General features: G+C 46.8%; 1 protein-coding gene across 9 annotated transcripts in view; it reads right to left on the bottom strand.

Moving 5' to 3' along the window:
• Window positions 1-531: 531 nt before the first annotated feature.
• Window positions 532-15047, bottom strand: part of EIF4G3 (eukaryotic translation initiation factor 4 gamma 3) — a 141750-nt gene continuing 127234 nt past the window's right edge. For 8 of the 9 annotated variants that reach the window (XM_082295779.1, XM_082295778.1, XM_082295776.1 and 5 more), the window contains 9 exons: window positions 13596-13711; window positions 11395-11567; window positions 9277-9402; window positions 8218-8299; window positions 6327-6425; window positions 5313-5459; window positions 4101-4182; window positions 2570-2716; window positions 532-1663 (listed from right to left, as the gene is read on the bottom strand). In XM_082295779.1, the coding sequence (XP_082151905.1) occupies window positions 1482-1663; window positions 2570-2716; window positions 4101-4182; window positions 5313-5459; window positions 6327-6425; window positions 8218-8299; window positions 9277-9402; window positions 11395-11567; window positions 13596-13711 (1154 nt within the window). In that variant the 3' untranslated portion in view covers window positions 532-1481. The other variant, XM_082295782.1, reaches the window with a different exon arrangement.

Here is a 15047-nt window from a genome sequence, read left to right on the forward strand (position 1 = left end):
GGGCCGGGCCGGGCGAGCACCCGTCGCTCCTCCACCCGTTCCCTGGCGCTGGGTTCCCCTGTCCGGGTCTGGCTGCGCAGGCACAGCGGGCGAAGGGCGGCGGCCACGGGCGCACGGCTGTCGGATCTCGGCTCACACTGCTGCGATCTCTGGAGCTCCCAGGGTCACCGGGATGACGCCACTGATCCAAGTCGCACGAGAGACACGGCTGCCACATGGCTGGAGAAACCCAGCTGGGATCGGGCACCGTCTGCCCCGAGGTCACGTCCCAGCCTCAGGAACCAACCGCACCTACGTGGCCCCGCAGCCACCGGCTGCTCCCTGGCCAGGGAGTTCTCTCAGCACAACAGCAACCCCTTTTTTCCTTTTTTTTTTAAAACAACAATTGCTCTCACCCTTCATTTTTGGTAGTCACACATACAGACACACACTATATGTACACAATTTGGGCCCGAGGACCTACGGCACACCAAGGAAGCCAGCACCGCTCAGGATGGTGCACACATTCAGCAGCTGTCAAAGGAGAAGTCGTTTTACTTTCTTTTAAACTTGCAATGTTTGTCTTTATTTTGTTCTTTATATTTTGAAAGTGAAAAGAATAGTATTGAGTCAATTTCTTTTTTTCTTTTTTTGTTTTTTTTTTTTTTTTAAATATTTGTTCTATGTATTTACAAGCCTTAAAGTTGCTCTAAAGGTTCTCAAAGTATCACTAGTACTTTTTTCCCCGGGGTAGCACGGTTTTCAATGAGTTATTTTCGGAGCACTCTGGTCCGCAGCGGTTTTCTCAAATGCATTTCCTTCTGATCCAAGGTTACGTATGGTTTGATTACTATTTTCTTTTTAAATTTCAGAAGCAAGCTGAGAGGCAGGCAGAAAAATCTGATGACAATAAAAAAAAATTATCTTGTCCTCATCTAGCTCACCCCAACCCCCTTCAAAGTTTTGTCTATTTATCATGCTTTGAAACAAAACTGAGGTGCTTATGAAGGGGAGGGAAATTTATTTCTCTGCTTTTGTTCTATTATACAATTTGTTTACAGAAACTGCAAATTTAAAAATTACACTGGCATTTGCAGTCCTTAAAATAATAAATTAAAAGTTTTCAACTTGTTTTTGTTCTTGCTAAACAGATTTGTTTTGCTGTGTGTTTTCCTAAGTATGAGTCCTTGTTTAAAAAGAAAAGAAAAAGATTAAAACAGAAAATATTTTCTATAAATAATACAGGTATTTTGGTTTAGTGCTCCCGCCCTCAGGTTTGAAGTTTACTTTTGTGGGTTTTTTTCAAGTACCTTTTTGCCTCCATGATCACCTCGGTGTTTATCGGGTTTTACCTCTCCCACTCGTGCGTGTGTGGGGCAAGGGGGGTCTGCGAGAGAGAATTGGCCTTGCTGCACTGTGATTGGCGAAGACATGAAACTTTTTAAAAAAATACTTAAATTGTTTCTTTTTTGTTTGTTTGTTTGTAATCTGTATTTTAAGTTTTAATTATCCTCTGACTCCTCTTCGGCCTCCCGTAGCCACGTGAAGAACGCCGTGACAGATTTTAGCGCTACTCCTTTCCCGTTCTGCTCCGCTGGGTCCTTGCTGCTTTCCCACTTGTAGAAGGCATCCTCCGAAATGACCTCCTCGTCATACAGGCAATCAAAAAACATCCGCAACAAATCTGCAGTAATGGAATAACAGGAGGGAACATCTGTCAGCTGTGGCTGTGGCCAGAGACACGCCTGCAGATAAGGGGATTAACGCGACCTCTTGGCACAGGAGATGGAGAGACAAGGAAAATAAAGGGCTCTTACTCAGTTATTGCTTCCTGGCTGCTCACACTCAGGTGAGGGGGAAAACCAACCCCTTTGACACTGTCAGAGAAGAGGGAAAGCTGGGAAAGCAGCTATGGGAATACGTTATCTAGAGATTGGCTGGCAAGCAGAACCCGTAGCAGCCCATCTCCTCTGGACCACACATCTGGATTCCCTCAAACCCTGGATTTTTGTGGCTCAGCAGGAGGGATAATGCCCAACTAATGCCATAAAGGGCACTAAGGACGATAGTGCTGGGTGTTTTGAGGCACTCTTGGATTCTGTGCTGCAGATTCCCTGGGAATCCCAGTTTCTTTAGCTATTCCTTTGCCTCTTGTCCCACAAGTTTTCTGTAGCATCTTTGGGACAAAAATCATCAGTTGACCAACTCATTTTACTCCCTCCAAGCCCACAGACATCTGTGGAGTAGCAATGCAATAATAATAATACCCATGCTCTCACATGCCCAGGTACTGCAAACTCAACAGATTATTTTTTACTGCTCTTTTTTTCCTCTCTTTTTATCAACAGACATTTGTCCTTCCTTCTGTGTGCCTGCTCACAGGAGCAACCAAAAGAAGAGTCGGCCTCTGGCCAAGCATTTGGGAACCTGAGCTGCTCTAAAAAGCTGGAATTTGGACAAGCTGAACCCACCACACACCGGCTTCTCTCACCTGCTACCTACAAAGGTAAGGAAAAGCACATCCTCTCCCAGTCTCCCACAGAATCCCCCTTCCCTTCTGCGGGAATCCCAGCACAGAGGCAACACTTACTAGGAGGTTGATCAAGTTTTACTATTGATGCTTGTAGTGCATAAAGTGCTTGTAGTTCCTTCTCTGTGTCTGAGTCCAGGTACTTGAGTAGGATGGGCACTCTCTGTTTGATAACAGCAGTGTCCACTCGGAAGCTGGAAGAGTCCGCTGAGGGGAAGAGGAGAAAGCAGGGTCAGCTTTGGCACATGGCAACAGGGACAGGTTTTTGACTGCCTTTATTTATGCAAATAACAATCACAAACACAGATCAGAGTGGAGAGAAAAGGAGGATGAGAAACAACAGGAACTATTTTTGGTTAATGGCTATTTCTGGAAGTCTTGGTCCTTACAGTTCCCCAAATTCAACCAGTGTCTGCAGTGACCCCAGCTCTAACACACACAGAAGCAGCACAACTTTACCTTGCAGTGCAAATCGTGTGTCCACAGGCAATTGCGTTTAGAAGGTTTTTAGAAATTTTTTTTTTTTTTTTTTTTAAATACCAGGGCAGAAACAGAATTGTAAGTTGCACATGACATAGGAAATAGGAATATATAAAAAATATGCATTAGAAGTCCCTCAGCCACATGGATAAATTATTCAGCAACTTTCAAGTACATCACACAACCCAATTAAGTGATATTTTGAAAACAAAAGAAAAAGACTCAGTTAAAGCAAGGTCAAAATTTACACCAGAGGATGACTTTCCTGACAACAGGGAACTCTTAAACATTGTAAATGAAATTCTGTGTCATGTCTCTGTTAACACTAGGTGGCACGAGCAAGGTTCTGTTCCCAGAGAGAGGAAGGAGCTGGGCTGTCCCTCCCCTCCCTCCCACGGTGGAATCCAGCCTGTTCTCTCCCCTAAATCACAGCTCAGAGCAGAACCAGACCCTTTACAAGCACCACTTTTTGCTTTGCCAGATGCCAACAGTAAAGTTAAAAGAAAACCAAGTGAAGTGAGCAGATGTTTCTGGCTGCAGTGCTTTACTCAACTCCCCTGAGGCTCCAAGGCTCACGTGTCCGACTTGGGAGCCCTCCCTTTCCTGTGTTTCCAGCCAACAGCTGTACAGGCAAGCAATCCACATAAACCGTCCTTATGAAACTGAAACTTCAGATATAAAACTCTTACAAGCCTGAGCCCCAGACTGGCTTCTTCCCACAGCCCACGCTGCCACTGCTGGGGTGCCCACGCATCTTTGCTGACACAGGAGTGGAAATGTTAACTGCCTTAATGATGATCTCAGTCATTTCCACCTTTGTCACGAAAATCGACGAGCAAGCTGGCATTACCCAGCGCTGTCTGAAACCCCCGCTCACACAAGGTCACTGGGACACACCAGGGTCACCTCGGGAACACCACACTTGGCAAAGCGCCTGGCTGTCACATGGGGAAGGGACACCCTGCTCTCGGGCACAATCCCAAATGATGGAGTAGCCTTAGTGTGTGATAAAACACAGCCTTGGGCAGGGAAATGTGATATAAACCCGAAAAACACCAAATAATTCTTTGCAGGTTTGGTTTGTGTGGTGTTTACACTGCAAGTTACTCACCTATAATAGCTGCTTTACAAACTGATGTCATTAAAGCTCTAAGGAATGTAGGTGAACTCATCTGGCTTTCATCTAGATTAGCCTGGAATCAAGAGTAAATGGGCCAGTTAAAAACACAGCGCTGCAGGGGCGCGACTGCTTCCAAACTCCAGCACTGAATCCGGCAGCACGTCCAGGCTCAGCTGCTGCTGCAGCACAAACCCAGCTCACCCCTGCAGCACAAACCCAGCTCACCCCTGCAAACCCTCGGCTTCCCCACTCACTCCTTGAAACTCCCTCAGGGACGTCAACAGGCAACACCAGTTCCCATGGGATCCATGTGCCATTGAACGCCTCCCACAAGGAGCCGTTTGTCTGCAGAACCAAACCAACCATGCCAGGCTCCTGCAATGCCCTTACACAGTTTCAAAGAGTTTCAGGCTTTTCCAACAAACTTTATGGCATGTTCCTTGGGTGGAGATTGTTTGCTTTGCAAAAGAAATTCAGGGAATGGCTGTGGAACTTGTCCAAGGCTCCAAAGAGCCTGTGGGTGATCCCAGATTTTCAGTGCTGCTTTCGTTCCACTCTCAACTCCTCTAACAGCAGTGGAAAAATGACATTTCTAACACATTGCTCTGCCACAGAAATAACTGAACTGAAGCTGACCAAGATTTAGTGTAAGCACAGATGTAAATGCATCAGGCTGGGTATAATTTTGGACACTAAACATCTGGGTTAAAGAATGCAGCCAGAGACAGAGAGCAAAGACCAGTGGGTTGACAGGCTTTTTCCTCTTTTTTTTATTTCTCTTCCAGTGCACTGGGCAGGCACTGGGAAAAAAAGTCACTCTCAGTGACTGCCCAGGATGTTTTTACAGGGGGAAATTTGCAGAGGTCATGTTGGAAAAAAGTAGTGAGAAGGTTCTCTTCCCTATTTTGTGAAGAAACGATGTAGCAGTGTACATCTAGAATGCACTAAGTGGCAGAAGCAGGATATTTAGTGTCAGAAAGTCTACAGTATTTAAAAAGCAGTTACACAGTTAATATGGCTAAAATTCTTCCTTCCTAAAGCTGACTCTTAAATAACTGATTATATTTTAGATTTTAATTATTTGGAAGTGTTGATTGTACAGACCAAATCCTTGCAGTGTCCTAAACCCCGAGATGTTCAGACCAGAACATATTAACAAAAGCAGTTAAACAGTCTGCAGGGAGGGTGAAAATCTCTTTGTACCTCTACCCAATCAAAGATTTGTTCATCATTCGCCTTGTCCTCAACAATGAGTTTTTCCAGCTGCTTGTTCAGCTCTTCCGCAGAGAGTTCTTTCTCTGAAAGTGCTTCTGAGGAACTGGAACAGTTGGACTCCGCGAACTCCAACTTCTGCAACACCACATGTGATGATGAGAATTAGTGAAACGCACTTCCCTAGGCTGAATTACACCAGATTGAAGCAGGAAACTACATTTAATTCTGCTTCCTGGCATCTTCCAGCTGCTCAGTTATTGTTACAGCAATATAAACTTTCCCTGTTCCAAAGGTTAGGAAGCATTTTACCAACACATGGGAACTACATTATCCAGCAAAGACAACGAGGTATCTCAGGCAGCTCCAGCCCTGCACAGCAGAGCAAAAAATCAAGCGTGTGTTGCCCAGCTGGAGCTATAGGGGCTGGAATGCAACGACCAGAGCTGGCACTGGCTCAAAGGAATTGCAGCCAGTGCCCCAATTCCTTGAAAACTGTGACAAGAGGGGCTGCAGTCCCCTCAGCGAGGCCCAGGCCATGGTAACAATTTCATTTCCTGCAGCACTTCCAAAGTGCCGGAACAGGGCAGCAGATCACTCGAAGCTCCGAAGGGAGACAGTGTCTTCCTGAGGAGCAGCACCAGCAAGAGGTGAGGTGCCTCCATCAGTTCCTGGCCCCCTCCAGGATCATAGTCCAAGGCGGGATGAGTGAATAACTGCTACCATTTACTGTGGCCCTTCTGCAGATTATCTGTCCTTGCTCCAAAACTCATTCTTGAAATTTTTTTCCCAGCTGGAGAAACAGGTCTCCTAGAGGAAGCCAGGAGACCTGAGATGTGTGTCTGGGAGCAGTGGGGACAGGCTTGTCCTCCCTGTGCTTCAAAAGGTGGTGCTGAAATCATCTACCCCAACTCGAGACACTTCACCCCATATTCCAACTGCACATAAGAATGGGATGGAAGAGGATGAACAAACGGGATGATCGAGCAAATGATCTGAACTCACTTGTTCCATGAGAAAGGTATGTACATCCTCCCCTTCGGGCAAGTAGTCCTTCCAACTGAGGCCAGACTCCCTCCACAAGGCTCCCACTTTCTTATGGCTCTGAAACACAAGCAGTTTGTCCAGTTTAAAGAGCTGAGCGACACCCCGGGAGCTCACAGGGGCCGGAATGGTGCAGCTGTGTCAGGAGGAATAATGGACAGCTCAGCCACCCAACAAACGCCCGGCAATGAGTGACAACATCTGGAGACCTCGTGCAAGAGAAACCACATGTGCAATCCCCCCGGGTATGCACATCTTGTCAGGCGGGCAACGCCTCGTGATGGGGAACGGACAAGGCAGAAGTGACACGGGGGGCTCGCAACGACCTCCGAGGTTACCCAGGAGCAGTGAACAGGACAGTTTCCCACGGCCTGACACAGAGCTGGCACGGATGACTCAGATCCTTCTCCTGACTTACTCCGTGACTCACGCTCCCCTGCCTTGACAGTAAGGCTCTGGCACACTGCTCCTTTGAGAAAATTCCTTATTTACACGGCTGTTTTCTGCACAGAGACCAAGACTCAAATTCAGGCACATAATCCCAAATTCTCTCCTCAATTCCTAGAGTTTATGCAAACCTTGAGAGCAGTGCCTTTGAGCACAGACAGTTCAGCCTTTTGCAGCCTCTAATGTCACACTGACCTTTGAGCCTCCTGCTTCGGAGGGCCCAGTTCTGACACACACAGTTCTGATAAGAATAAAAATGCTGAGCACAACCAGCTCTTTTCACCCAAATGCTCTGCCAGAGTTTCACCTTACAGCGCCTGCTCACAAGGAGATCACTGAGTAGCCTAAGCCAAGCTGAGAAATGAAGCCTGACTTTTAGTTCACAAAGCAGATTACAATTTTCAGTTTACGATACAGGTTGTTAAGAGCCAACTGTGCATAGTTCCTGCTCTGACCCATCAAGATCTGGATTAGATGGCTGATATTACACTGAAATACCCGAGTCCAAGTCTTGGCCTGGACGAGACTGGATCAGAAAGCTATGGCAGAAACAGAGACCCAAGGCTGTGCTTCCACACCCAGAGCACAGCAGCTTTTCTTTCACAGAATAGTTAAAAAAAAAAAAGAAGTTGATTGTCCAAACAAGCACAAGACTAAAATAAATAAATAAAAAGACACTCTTTGCACTGTTAAGACTGAAATGCCCCTGGAACATTCAACCTTACTTGAATGCATGCTTGAAAAAATATAAAAAGGCAAGTGAGGGATTTTACGGGGTTGGAAATAGACACTACCCAAAGTGCAGGATTTAGCTGGATTAAAAAAAAAAAGAAAAAAAAAGACAAAAATGGAGATGAGTTATAGGGAAAACACCAAACTGGTTGGACACGCAGCTGTGAGGTGTGAAAGAGAGCTCTCGGAGTCACGGGGTGAGGAGGTGTCACTACCCCAGTGCTGGGTGAACCTCAAGAGTCGGCAGGTTTAGTTTGGATAAGCACCCAGCAGTCTGAGGCCATCGGAAGCTTATCCGAACCCTGAGAACCTCTCCGGTCTGCAAGAACATCTCTCTCGCAAGATTCCCGGCACTTGCTGCTTCTGGTCAGCCCAGAAATCCCTTGAGCATGTCCCTCTTGCAGTATTTCAGCACTCTTAGCTTCTGGGAGAAGCCAGGTGCAAAGGTACCTGCAAAAGGGAAAAGTGATGAGAAAACAAAAAGTTAACTCAACTTTTTGGAACCTTTTAAGGCTTGGTTGGAAACTGGGGGTGCGAGGCATGTTTCCTAAGTTATCTGGACTGGCTGATCATCCCTAAACGTCCTCATGTGGGAATGGTGTAGGTTTCATGCATGAACACGAGCGCTGCATCCATTCCTCCCTCTGGAGGACAGGAGCACCTGGGCACTCACCATTTGTTTGCATAGAAGGTGCAAGATTTCAGCAAGCAAGACGCCGGCTCTTCCCACAGGAAGCAAGGGTTTGCTAAATTCTCTAGAATGAAAGAAAACCAGGTGTTTTTTCTTTATGATTCGTATTTGGAATGCAAAGCAAGGGGCAAACTGAGGCAGGAAATCACCTTTAACTTCTGCCAGGGAGGAAGGATTTGATTAATCCAGCACTGATGATAAAACATTTAGTGATGCAGTGACCTTGTCACAACAGGGCTAATTACAAAGACTTGAGTTTTACATCAAAAAGTATGTTATATTTAATGTCAAATCCACTCATTTTTGTGGGATGCTGTATTTGGGTAGAGGGAAAATACTGTTATTTTCTTAATATACTGGTAATAGAAATAGGAACCATTCCACTGGCTTCCAGTTAATCCCCAAATATGTAAGGACATACAGAAAATACAGGAATTCTGGTCCAGGAAATGGTTTTCAGTCTTGCAGACAAGGTTTTGTGCCCATTCAAGGAAATGCCCAGGTGGTAGACACCGAATCCCATAGTTTGGGCAGGGACACCTCCCACTGTCCCAGGCTGCTCCAAAGCCCCAATGTCCAGCCTGGCCTTGGACACTGCCAGGGATCCAGGGGCAGCCACAGCTGCTCTGGGCACCCTGTGCCAGGGCCTGCCCACCCTCACAGGGAGGAATTTATTCCAAATATCCCACCTAACCCTGCCCTCCTTGGTTACCACTCTGAGCCACACAGGCCCCTCTGCGATACCTCACTCGCTACAGGTCCAATTCCCAGCGCTCCCAAATGACTCCATTCTATAGCACTGGGGTATTTTTAAGCTCAGCTGAAACAAACAGCAGACTTATGGATAAAACCCCTCTCCAAGGGTGTAAGCACCAAGCTCCCTTCCCAGCAGAGCTCTCAGACCGGTGCGGTCCCCAAGGATGTGCATCAAGCTTCCCACTGGCTCCGGGGAGCTGAGCCTCCAGCACTCTCATCCTTCACCGACTGGTGGGAACTACGCTGTGAAAACCCTGCAGGCACAGCTGAGAAAGCATCACTTACTGTATAAGTTCTCTCATAGAGATTCCTCCTTCTTTTAACATGGGGGTCACCAACTCAGCCAGGTACAACCAGATATGGGGTATATCTATGGCCATGTCATCTGCCAGCTCCAAGGTCTCAGAAAAGCTTTAGAAGAAGGAAAAACATCAAGTATTAAAGAAAATTTAATTGGAGATATTTCCTGCAAAGAAATCTGCACTTTAAAAATGTTTTGTACTTTATGTTTTGTAACATAAAAGAGGAGTGAAGAGAGAGAGGAGTGAGGAGAATCACAAAAGTAACAAAGACCCTATTGCCATTTTATGCTTTTGGTACTTCCGAATTTCTCCATGCAGTAACATGGAGAGTATGTGGAAAAGACACCACCTTTTGTAGATCCAACAAATAGATTGAGGAAACCTCAATTTGTAATAATTCTTATATCCCAGTACCAAATCATTTGGTAATAGTAACACCTATAAAACTAAAAAGCATTTTTGTCTGTAAATATAAACCATCAAGTGAAATGTCTGTAAGTAAGAGCTCAGTTCAGCAGAGGGGGGTTTCTATCTGCAGCAGGAATTACAGGACTGCTCCCCAAAGACACACTTTCCAGAATGGCTCAAAATTCTTCTTTCCATGAAATCCTTGCAGGTGGCTTCACTTCCCATGCCTGGCAGATGGTAATTTTTCTGCTCTCCTGCCAGTTTCTATCATGGTTCGTTTCCCCCCAAAAACCTTGAAAAGTCCAGTGTCCTGTTTAGTGACTATAAATGCACATTTTCTCTCGTATTTCAAACCAGAAACCACCTCCTTTGCTTTGTTCTTTGCATCCCCCGCTGCACCTCCAGCCTTTCTGCCTGAAATTGTTTTCCTGTTGTGCATCTCCCAGATGTGGGCTGGGAGCAGTGCTCATCCTGTGATCCCTCATTACACGGTCATTTCTCCTGTGTCAGTAAGTGAGGTGGTTTCTGGTGTTCCCCTCAGCACCCACTGAACACCACTTGTCCTTTCCATCATCTTCAGGAGCTGTTTCATGTTGTTTATGCCACATTCACACCACAGATCCCAATATTTCATCAAGATCCACTTATCTAAATGCCAGGAAACTCCAGAACAGCTTTAATTCCAATACATTTTGGATATGTATCACCTCAAAAGAGTCCCTCTGACCATCAGTGCTGTGTGGACACAAATGTTCTCCCTGTGGATCTATGTAGATTTTTTCAGCTGTTCCATACGGTTTTGGGCTCAGGCTGCCTAAACCTTTCCTGTGAGCTGGATGGAGTTCAGGGACAGACACGGGTGCAGGGAGTTCCTGTCAGAGCGGTCGGTGGTACACAATGACAGGGATTCAAATTAAAGCAGCCAGACAGAGCCAACTCCTCAGAAACTCGGGATCCAAAGAGTTCATCTGCTCCTTCACTGCTGCATTTGTGGCTACCCCTGTTATTCCTCCTATTCTACACCCCGGCGAGGACTGAGTGCCACCAGGGGCCTCCCTGGGAACACGGATTGTTTGAGGACTGGACACCAGGCTGGGAACACAAAACTCAGGGAGCTGAAATGAGCCAGCAGCTGAAACTCAGGTCTCTTGAAGCAGGTCCAACCCATCTGCTGCATGCTCTCCTCCTCAGCTCCTCGAGGATTCGGCCGCTCCAGCTGAGGTGTCCTGAGAGATGGCATCGGGTGGGTGAAGCCTTTTTCCTAGTGGGAGAGTGGCTAAGGCTCTGTGGATGCACAGGAGCTCCCAGGTACTAATGTTGTGTGAAGGATTCTGACTTCCTCCTCTTCCAATTACATTCAGGGATTTGCAAAAGGCAATCAGGGAGAAATGCAGCACAGAACAGGGATCTGAATACACACATTTAAACAGACACCTACAGATCTGCTTTGAAATAAAAGCTGATATAAATATGAACATATTTATGTTCACTAAAGCATCTGAAACACTTTAAGATATATTACAGTAATAATATTCCTTATAAATACACCCAGATTATATGGTCCTTACAAAAGAATGTGTGGAGAGGGCAGGATACCAAAAAAAGGTGGGAGAACATTTCTCTGCAGCACAGCATCCATTTGCAAGAAACACTGAGGAAAAGAATCTGTGGATTCTATGTGCAGAATACCAACCCCTTGAAGAAATCCTGCTTGCTCAGCTTTCCCGACTGCACCAGCTGATGTAACAACTGGCCCATGTGATCTCTGGTGATCTGACTCCGCTCCAGCGTCGACTCCACTCCCACGCGCACAAACACGGGCAGCAGGTTCTGGGCACTCAGCTCCTCCACGCACTGCATGGCCTCCTGTGGAACGACACGTATCAGTCACCCCGGAACTGAAAAGTAGCCAAAAACATGGCACAAGAGTATTTCCTACTGTGACATTGGGGATTTTTGGTAAAATGAGTATTTAGTGAGGCTGCTGAATTAGGCTGCGGAACCTCACCACGTAATAGTAACAGAAACAACAGTAATAGCAATAATGGAATTTATACCACTCAGGTAACAACTTTTAAAATACACAATCACATTCCAGGGCTGCTCGGTGAAATGGCAGGAATTGTCTTCTGGATGCCACTGAAACACCTATTACTGCATCAAACATCAAGCCAAGTCAGAAAGAGGGTATCAGGTTAGGTTTGTTACTCATCTGACCTGCCACAAACACCTGTGTTACAAACCCACAGCCCATCCAGAATCAGAAAATAGCTGGGGAGCACTTGGAGGAAGATTTCCCCTTTCTGAAGTCCCTACTTTCTGACTTGTGCATTGTGCAACCTAAACAAAGAAAACACTCAGAGACTCTGAGAGTAGCTCTCAAAGTCCCACATCAAAAATCTCCACTGCCATAACAAGGACCTCCCAGTGACCTTCTGGGTCCAGCCCACGGATCTCAGTGGCCTTCCTGACCACAGGCACCTGCTCTGTGACTGCTTATGCCTTGAGTTACCAAGACCTGGCAGCCCCAGATGTGTTTCCTCAGGCCCTGCTTTTTTCTGCAGGTCAGGAACCCGGTGGTCCCAGCCCATGCGCTCGGGTCGGAGCTCGTCAGAAGGATCCTGGTGTCCCAGGACACACAGGGAACCCTGCTGGCTGACCCTGCTGTCACCAGGGTCATAGCTCAGCAGTTTTGAGTTCACGGTCAGGTCAAACTCTGAGGACCAAACACCTGCAAAGGGCCATTCCTCTGCTCTACACAGCAGGAACTCGCTCACAGGTGGCTGCAGGAACACGAGTTTAAGCAGAGTTAGTCAGAGCTTCACTGCACCTGACGAGCACCAAGAATTCCTCAGTAGCAAGTAATTCCTGATGCAAACAAACTGCCTTGATTCCGTACTTTTAATCAGCCCTGCCCTGTCCAATGCAATTCAGCTCTATTTCCAGCCAGCCACAGAAATATGCTGCTGTATTTGCAAACAGGGAACCGAAGTGGTCCCTTCATCACAGGCATCCAGGGGGAGCCTCTGGAGTCCATCACAAGAAGGAAAAGGAGCGGAGACTCCTTGGCTCACCAACCCCTGGGTCCCAGGCCAGCCCACTGCCAATCAGAGCACGGTTTTTCCTCTCCAAACCAAGTATTTAATAATTTATCCCAATAACTAGATGTGAACTCTAAACAATCCATCATGAGACTATTCCTCTTTCCAATCATTAATTGGAAGCCCAATGAAATGGAAGCAGCAACTCTGCTTTTAGGGTGCCAAACCAGCAACTCCCAAATGCTGCCATTTCAAACTTGGCAGGTTTTAAAATTTATTTCAGTGAAAGATCAAACGAATCAGCTTCATAGCCAATGAAACACTTCTTGCAAACTCCCTGGACAAGCTAAAAAACCCATTTACAAGGGAAACAAAATTTCAACCTTTTAACTAGGAAGTGATGACAGCTGCTCAGTAATTTCCAATGTTTATTAAAAATCCTCTGGAGTGGTTTGTTCAATATTTAGTATTGCTTTATCTGCCTTCAGATCAGAACAGCACATGCTTTGATAACTAAATGAAAACCTCTGTTTATTTTCCCACTAGCTTTTCTGCTTCCAGAATTGCTGGTATTATGGAGCTGCTCAGTGATTCATGACAGATACACATCCATCTTACTACTTAAAACACACACGCTGGGCTATTTTTCCTATGACCAGAAGGGCAGAAAACAAGCTTGGGAGACAACTGTCCTGAAACGGCTCATGGAGCTGCTGCTGCTGCCTGGATTCTGCCCGGCCCCGCTGCTTCCGCTGCCTCTGTGTGGGCTGGGTGCTCACAGAGACAGATCCTGGAGAGAAAGCACTCCATGCCCTCAGAGCTTTCTGTTAAGAGAGGTTTTCATCTTGCTTACCTTAAAATCATTAATATGCAAGAACTCATCAATGATAGATTTGCATTTTCTCTCTATTTCCTCTTCTGATAGCGAAGGCTTTTCTTGCACTGGAACTGGGGGAGCTTCTGGCTTGGCTGGTGGAAATACAGCAAAAAGAAATGTTTGGAAAAGGAAAATCAGCATTTTAGAGCTGACATTCTGAGAACAGAAGTCACCAGAGCAGGTGTGTCCCCTGTCCCATCCTCAGGCACAGGGTAGTTCCTTGATGCGCCTTGGAACAACCTGGGATAGGTGGAAGGTGTCCCTGCCCATGGCAGGGGGTTGGAACTGGATGAGTTTAAGGCTCCTTCCAACTCAAACCATTCTGGGATTCTATGATTCCCTCCTGGCTACTTTTCCCCCATAGGAACTCCCAGTATCTCTGTAACTTGACCTTGCAGGATCACAGCTGGCAGTGGCACAGGTCGAATACCTTAAAAGCTCTCCGCAACCATTAAATAATTAAATGGGAGCTGTTGCAGCGAAGTTAAAATACGCTGACTGCAATGGGCAGCAGCCCAAGGCAATCTCCTGATCACATCCCAAAACTCTGGTCCCCGTGGATTGTCTACAACGTCCCAAAGCTTCAGGATAGGCCTCTGCTGTGCTGTGGCAGTGTTCCGGTTTGGCCAAATTTAGAAATATATATCCTCTGAGAGAAGGCACAACCACCCCTCCCCCCACCAGGTTCGGGAAAAAATAAATTTCTTCCCCCTCTCAGGCTCAGTTCAGAGGCATAGAAAGGCCAATAATTAATTTCTGGGCATAGGCAGCGATATGGGATACACATCATAAGGTCACCCCAAGACAGGCAGTCAAGGTGTTTCCCTCACTGCAGCAGTTTCCAGATGTTTCCCAGGGAAGGGGCTGAACGCTGTCCTTACTATAAAGGTTCTGTCCACAGGGAACAACCCCTGGGAGTCCACATTTTCCCACTAACAAACCAGCCCAGGCTGGCAGGAGGGAAAAGTAGGAGCTGCAGGACTGACAAGGTGACAGTCAAGTCACCTTGGTGGGTGCCACTGTCCCGCTGTACCAGGGCCAGCTCAGGAGGAGAGCTGGCAACAACATGGTGCTAAAAAGCTGCTGTGCACCATCTGTCCCAGACCCAAATCCCTGCCCTGGCCCAGAGGAATGCTTGGAAAGGGTAGATACGGCTTTACTGGGCACTGAAAAAGCTTTCCTGAAGAACTGACACTGACTTGGGGGACTTTGTGCCCAGAAGCCAGTGGGACAGTGACAGGCCAAAACAGGCAAGACAATGCCACGGGGTGGTGTTGTGCTGGCATCTGCAGCCTTTCAGCTCTGCTGGATCCTACAGAGGGGCTGGAGAGGGATGAGGCCGAGGCCTGCCTGACTCAGCTGTTACCCAGCTCTGGGAGGTGCATCACAGCTGCAGCAGCCTGACAGTGTCACTGCTCCTGACAGATC

This window comes from Coloeus monedula, assembly GCF_965178545.1.
Source record: "Coloeus monedula genome assembly, chromosome: 22".
Classification (NCBI taxonomy): Eukaryota; Metazoa; Chordata; class Aves; order Passeriformes; family Corvidae; genus Coloeus; species Coloeus monedula.